Source organism: Pectinophora gossypiella, chromosome 17 (genome assembly GCF_024362695.1).
Source record: "Pectinophora gossypiella chromosome 17, ilPecGoss1.1, whole genome shotgun sequence".
Taxonomy (NCBI): domain Eukaryota; kingdom Metazoa; phylum Arthropoda; class Insecta; order Lepidoptera; family Gelechiidae; genus Pectinophora; species Pectinophora gossypiella.
Genome location: NC_065420.1, coordinates 6,188,371 through 6,195,406, shown reverse-complemented (window position 1 = coordinate 6,195,406; position 7,036 = coordinate 6,188,371). Strand labels below are relative to the sequence as shown.

Below are 7,036 nucleotides of genomic sequence, written 5' to 3'. Positions count from 1 at the left end.
TATGACATCGCCTAGTACGAAAGAGACGAGAGATATGTCACTAATCGCATGAGGATGAGATCTTATGCATAATGGGCCATGTCGGATCGGGATTCTGACTACACAGAAAAAGCGACGAAAAATGATCGCCAATTTTGTTTGGTTTTACGGCTAATAGCCGGGACCAACGGCTTAACGTGCCCTCCGGAGCACGGAATCATCTTACTTTTTCGGACAATCGAGCGATTTAAGCCTGCAATGTCCTTACTAAAGAAAAGACTGTCTCATTAAAGTGAATTCGACAATGTCCCCATCGGGAATCGAATCCGGACCTATCAGAATTTGTAGGTGTGCCATTAAAAAATTACAAGCATCTTTTAGTGGCAGTGCCCGGATAAGCCTTTTCCCAGCATCGCTTTTTCTGTTACAGCACTTAGAAGATCTGATTTCACCACTCCTCGACACGTCGTTCAAAATAATAGACTATCAATAAATAAAAAGATAGTTCCTCGACTTTTATTTTTATATATAATTATGCAGCAGTAGTCCTGAAACCAATCTCAGTAAATGTTAACATTGAATCAATTCTAGGTAGGTATCTACTTACTAGTTTATTTTATCAAGGTTCAGGTTTTGTTTGTTTAATATATAAACATAAATTTTGTTATAATAGGTATAGGTAGGCACTTAAAAGATCTTTAAGGAGATTGACCTAAGTTGTATGGAACTTGGTCCAAATATCCACAACTGAAACATAAACATATACACCATAATAGGACATTAAAATATTGAATACTATTCTCAACTGATACACAGTTTTAACTGATATGGACTCGTTTGATTTGTCTTGATAAGCTTTCTGGTGCTACTTGATATCCAGGGTCTGAAGATGGAACCAGAAGGTGGTGTACACATAGGTAGGTAGGTGTCTAGTCGAGATCAGTGTTTCGGCAGACAAGAAGTTACATGTTTTCGTATAATACTTATTTAATTCTTGTCTCTTAGCTTATGAAACAGTCTATCATTATAAAATTAGTTAAAAGGAAATTGAAAGTGACATTCATAAGATAGCTCTGATCATATGCTATATTGGTTCAGGTTCTCTACCATAAACAAACATAATTTTCTCCATAATTTCCCAATTCTTCTCTTTTTGTAAATCTTTGGTAAACACCTGCAACAAAAAAGGATAACATTAGCAATTGAAAGAACATTGGACATAGTAAGTTTCTTTAAACAGTATAGAACTTACAGAATACCAAGCAGCATCGTCATCTAAAGTAGATGCTAATGGCACTGATACTCCCAGCACATGTAGAGCCAACGTGAGGCAAGCAACTGCAACATGGGGAGCACGGTAGTCCAGAATTGCTGGGGAATGATGAAAGTCTTGAAGGAACGCCATCGCTGTACGGGCTACCGGCGCACACCGCCATTGGGCCGGCGGGAACCATTCTTGCAGAGAGCGCAGGTAATGCAACAGATATTTGTGTGGAGACGGTGCGTCCAAATTAAAGCCTAGCAGTCGCAAAACTAGAAGCTCCGCCTGAGCCACTGCTCCCCGCCACGACCAGTATTCTTCACCGAGTTCTAAAGGTCCAGCTCCACGGTTAATAGAATTATGCGCCACATTCACTGCATCTCTTAGTCTGACCGGCTCATCCCGTGACTTCCCCGCAGCACAGAGACATGCAGTACAGATCACATAGCAATCGTAATCATTTTTCTCAGCTTCCTTAAAGAATTTATGGTAAAATATAGCTGCAGTGGCGACGGTAGCCGGCTGCAAGCCTAGTTTGATGCCGCACTCGAATATAAAGTTTGTAGCTAAACTATGGCCCGGCGCACTGCGATAGTCTGGTAAACGTCTTTCACGTCTGCTACTTTGTAAAGCCATTACGTCTATTACGTCTTTCATTGTTATAATTCGAGAAATGTTATCAATTTACAAACAATTCAAGGTTAACCATAAACTTTTTTTTTTTTTTTTTTTTGGTTTGGTTTTCCCCGAAGGGTAAGGCAAAGGGAACTATGCCCATACAGCCATGTCTGACGTATTTTTTTTTTCTTGATGATTAATGAAATGGTGAAAGGTGATGAATGATGATGATGAAACCTAAGCCCCCACCCTCGGAGTAGACTCCTACTCCGAACCCCAAACGAATTAACTCAAAAGTCCGCATAAACTTTTGAGCTATGAAGCGGCTTCCTAGCACGAAGCGAAAATAGGCAGATACACTTTGTTTATTGAATACTCCAATGTAATAACACTCGCGAATGTCTTCCGACTAACTTAATGCGATCATTAACCACAAAACACCACTTCGTATTAATTATTTAGATTATTCAATGAAGAAAGCAACTGTCCCGTTCTCGTTTCCCGCTAAAAAGCCTTAACCATAAACTTCACAAATTCGATCGATAACTTTTTTTTGTCTGTCTGACGTCGGACGCTTCATTTGTTTTTAACCATAGATAACACGAATTAGTGCGTGCGCGCGACGTTCTGTTTTTGTTTATGGATTTGCTTGATTGGCTGACTGACAAATGCCGGGAATTTTGAAATTAAACCTGTCTCGAGTCGCCATCCTCGCGCATTTTTTTGCTAGTTTTAAGATATTTATAGCGATTATAAATACTATCGATTTTCTTTAGATTATTTGCGTTGCTTAGCATCTCCCATATTACCCAGGCGTAGCGAAACCTCGATAACATCCTACCTAATATGATCGAAACGTGTTTATGCCTGCCTACTTCGAATGAAAGAAATTATTTAGATTGTTTTAAATAAATGACAATGAATCTTCTTATTTTCGTCATGCTTTATTAAGCAAGTCTCAAAGCTGATATTAATCAGCTTTGTTAATTATTTTTTTAGGTAGTATGCAGGTACTTTTTTCTAGCTACGTGTGTAAGTTGCACGCCTGTATCCCCAAAGGGGTAAGTAGTTGTACTCGTATAGTATTTATACATCACTTGACAGCTACGTTTAAGTTTCATGAAATGTATTAAAAGGAAAGGGAAATAATAAATAAAACGACCATCATTATTTGAACATAAAAATTAGAATATAATCATTTTCAGTAATTATTTAAAATTATACACTTAAAAGTACATTTATAGTAAATTCAATAAAAAATACCAGTGCAGACGAGATACAAAAAAGAGAAAATATTTGTTTAATCGTTGGTTAAATATATCGCTCTCAGTAAATGCAATACAAAACATAAGTCGGAACGTAATGAAATCAAAATGTACAAGATGTCACTCGATATAGAAAAATAAAGATAAGATTGAATCACATTCAAAAATTACCCACTAGTGACTAAAAATTTTACTTTCTTAAACGTTTGTTCAATAGATGGGAACGCTCGGCGTATGTTAGCCGGCGGGCGGGCCACGGCCGCGCCGACGCCGGCGACACCGAGCGATCCCTCGCACGCGCTAGAAATAAATGTTTACATGTCATCAATTCTAAATAAGATATTTTCAACATTGTACTCTGATCAGTACCAATACGACTATATTCGCCGGCGGGGCTGCGCCGTGTTGTCGCTTTCCCCGCGAATCTCACACATAATTTAGTCATCAAAGAACATACAGTAGGTATAAATAGTGAGGTTAGTATTAACTTTGGCAAATATGAATGAAGCATGTGATATTGTTTTTAAATCGACAACATTGTGACAAAGACTCAGCGTTTAATATTAAAAATTACAACTGAATGTCGCTCAATTCGCAAGTTTCTCGATCCGGGTAGTCTTCGAGTTATCTTATGCCACACCTTTTATAAGTATTATTAAGACATCTATTTTGTTCCAATTACTAATCGCTAACTCTTTTAAAAAACTGCATTATCCTCCCCGTTTGGATCTAATAAAGCGCGAGAACATTTGAGCGGCAACATTTCAGTCTTCAAATAAGAAGCTTACGCACATACCACGTTGCGTAAAGTTTGGCTGAAGGGTCGATTGAGCGTCGAGACGAGGTGGCTCGTGCGCACTGCCGTGTCCAAACAAACAAACATGCTGCGTGTGGCGTGTGCGTTCCGGTCACTGTCCCAAATCTTATAAACTAAATGTGATTCGAGCGAATAAACAATGCGGCAGTGTATAAAATTTACATCACATTCACTCGAAATATTAAAGCATACAAGTTAATGTTTAGCGGCGGAGGAACACATTGAAATGCGAAACTGACGACTTCGTGCTCTGCGGCACGTGAGGAGACGCGGCGGCTCGTCGAAGCTGCGCCGATGTCGCCGCGCTGCCGTTCCATACTGCGACTGTGCCGCGCTCGCCTGCACTGACGCCACTCGACGACCAGACACAATCGGCACACTCGTCATATTATCAGTTGCCGTGCAAAAAGCTGCTTCGTAATCCGGAAGACAACCGCAGCAATCTCGTCTTATAGCGAACCGCACGGTCGGTTCTAGTCGTTCAAGTATGAAACGGAAAGCGCAATCCTCCAACTAATCGTATGGATGCGACTTAGTATCGACTTCGAATGCCACATCCAGTTTATCATTTAAAAAACTTTTAATGTAGTGTGAAGCTTACTTAGATGTAATGTCTGGGCTGAATGTAGAACTGCGCTAATAATATTTTTATTAGTTTTACGTACACATATTGTTACATAACAGTAAAAAACCTACCTAGCAACAAGCGAGCTCGCGCTCGGGCCGCGGGCCAGGCCGGCGGAGCGCCGCGCTCGGTCCGCGCGGCCCCGCGGGCGCGGGCGCTAGGGGGCGCAGTGCAGCGGCGTCGGCAACCAGGCGAGCCGAGGGCCGCGGCCGCCGGGGTGGCCCGCGTGGTCACAGTGTAGGCGTTACATTTTCATTTAATCACTTTTTACATACTTCATAAACGTAAAATGAAAACAAATCACCTAACTATGACAATAGTAAAGGTTACTGTCTAATTGCATTATTAATTAATGTTTATTGATACAGTTACTGCCCTAATGCTTAAAAGTAAGATTTTTATTTTATTATTAATAATAAATTATGTTATATAGTATATATATGTATAAGGTTTGATTACGCCAATTCGCGAGTGTATACAAAGTTTATATACTCACATATCTTACACCGTGCGAACAGAACGCCCTCGGCCGGCGCCGGGGCCGGGTGCCGGCGGTGCCGGCGCCGCCGGACCACGTGGCGCGACAACATCATCATAAACATTGGTTAATCACTTAAATATAAAATTAAACATGACAAGTTTACATATACCACCTTTAATACAAAATACGCTAGATAAAATAAATACCTAACATGATTTTTATAATTGAATACAAGAGTAGATCTTAAATGGCTACATCTTAAGGTTAACTGTAAAGTGATATAGAAAAAATATTAACACGAAAAAATATTTAGATTGTATATGGCATAAAAGAATCAATGCTCTCACAGAAATAAATAATTTGTGCGTAGTACGACGCCTAACTAATAATCAAAATGCATGCTCCGAGAGTGAGACAGGACTTAGCTTAACACGACCCGAGGTACGTAAAACAAACGATCTTAGCGGTTACAGTTTGTGCATTCAAAAGTTTATAAAAATAATTTCTCATCGTAAGCGATAATACTTAATAATGGAATGATGTTTTGTATCAGTAAAGTAGGCCTGTGAACGTATTCATGCATCTCACTACAGAGTTCAGTACTAAATATTGGTTCCTTTCTGTTTTTGGTCCGTAAGAGAGTGAGTATATAAGCACAATGTCTCCGGGCTCCCGGCAGTGACGCGACTAGACCGCCAGCCACTAACTGCACAAACCAAACACTATACTAGCACCAAAATTTAGAATTGAACACTAGATACCTAATTCACTTTCATCAAAAATTATTTCGCTAATCGAGAGCGGCGCGTGGGTGTCGTCGGAAAAACCACACGCCCAGAACTAAAGAGGAAACGGCGGTTTATTTTACAGGGAGAGAACGCTACATCGCGGGGTCTAGTCGCGTACTGTCCATCGGAGCTAATGTAAAACATACACAGTGCCCCAAGCCATGTGACACATGATATCTGCACATCGGCGGTATATCCGGTAAGCTTACTTCCCATAAAAATATATATAAGTATGTGGTGTTGCGGTAGACGCTGCGGTGGTGGCGGTGATATGGGCCGGCGCGGCGCGGCTAGTACAGCCCGCAGCCGCGCAGGTTGTTGGCGATGATCACGTCGGTCACGGCGTCGAACACGAACTGGATGTTGTTGGTGTCGGTGGCGCACGTCATGTGGCAGTAGATCTCCTTCGTCGTCGACTTGTTCTTGGCCTCGAATTGCGCCTGGATGTACGCCGCCGCCTCGCCGTACTCTTGCGCACCTGTACACGTACAACACGTCCCTCAATATACAAGATAAAGTGGCAAAACTATCTAGTTAAAACGAAGTCAAATAGCGTATCCTTAAGCAGTTTGCTTTACGTGTATAAATCTATTGTGTTTTCTAATATTTTGGTGGGTTTCCATTCCACGAAAGCGGAGAGGAGAAAAGAGGATCGGAGATTCTGTCGCCCTCCGTCGCGGTGAATGGTCGATTCCTGCACGTTTCCACTCCTCTACGCTTTGGTTTGGAAACTCAATTCTAGCATCACGCGTCTGTTAGGTCGATTATCAAACATACACACAGATCACAAGATGCAGGCTCAGCTTTGGGAACCTCTGCCCATAAATGTCACTTCTTTAGTTACTCATTGTGCCTATGATTTTGTTTCTGCTGTATTTTCTCAGGGAATAAACATATTTCTAATTCGTTCTTTTAATTTTAACCATCCCTCTCCTGGGGCCATTCGAAGTGGCTAAACATAGTGCTACATACCGGTGTATTCTGGGAAGCAGATAGTGAGCGGCGACTTGCGGATCTTCTCCTCGAACAAGTCCTTCTTGTTGAGGAACAGGATGATGCTGGTGTCCGTGAACCATTTGTTGTTGCAGATCGAGTCGAACAGCTTCAAGCTCTCTTGCATGCGGTTCTGAAACATACAAGAGGTAACCTTATTTTGTGCAGTTTAAAAATACCGTGTTATTAAGGAATTTCTTCTCCTCAGC

General features: G+C 41.2%; 2 protein-coding genes across 3 annotated transcripts in view; both read right to left on the bottom strand.

The window, feature by feature from the left end:
* Positions 1–469: 469 nt before the first annotated feature.
* Positions 470–2,366, bottom strand: LOC126374435 (cyclin-Q). Its single transcript, XM_050021085.1, has 2 exons — positions 1,232–2,366; positions 470–1,153 (listed from the first exon to the last, which is right to left on the bottom strand). The coding sequence occupies exons 1-2, from the start codon at positions 1,895–1,897 to the stop codon at positions 1,064–1,066; spliced, it is 756 nt and encodes a 251-aa protein (XP_049877042.1). The 5' UTR covers positions 1,898–2,366; the 3' UTR covers positions 470–1,063.
* A 658-nt stretch (positions 2,367–3,024) lies between these two features.
* The window catches only part of LOC126374401 (guanine nucleotide-binding protein G(o) subunit alpha), a 49,780-nt gene continuing 45,768 nt past the window's right edge, over positions 3,025–7,036 (bottom strand). For both annotated transcript variants that reach the window (XM_050021039.1, XM_050021038.1), the window contains exons 7-8: positions 6,807–6,960; positions 3,025–6,312 (exon numbers count right to left, since the gene is read on the bottom strand). In XM_050021039.1, the coding sequence (XP_049876996.1) occupies positions 6,125–6,312; positions 6,807–6,960 (342 nt within the window). In that variant the 3' untranslated portion in view covers positions 3,025–6,124. The remainder of the gene's footprint in view (positions 6,313–6,806; positions 6,961–7,036) is intronic.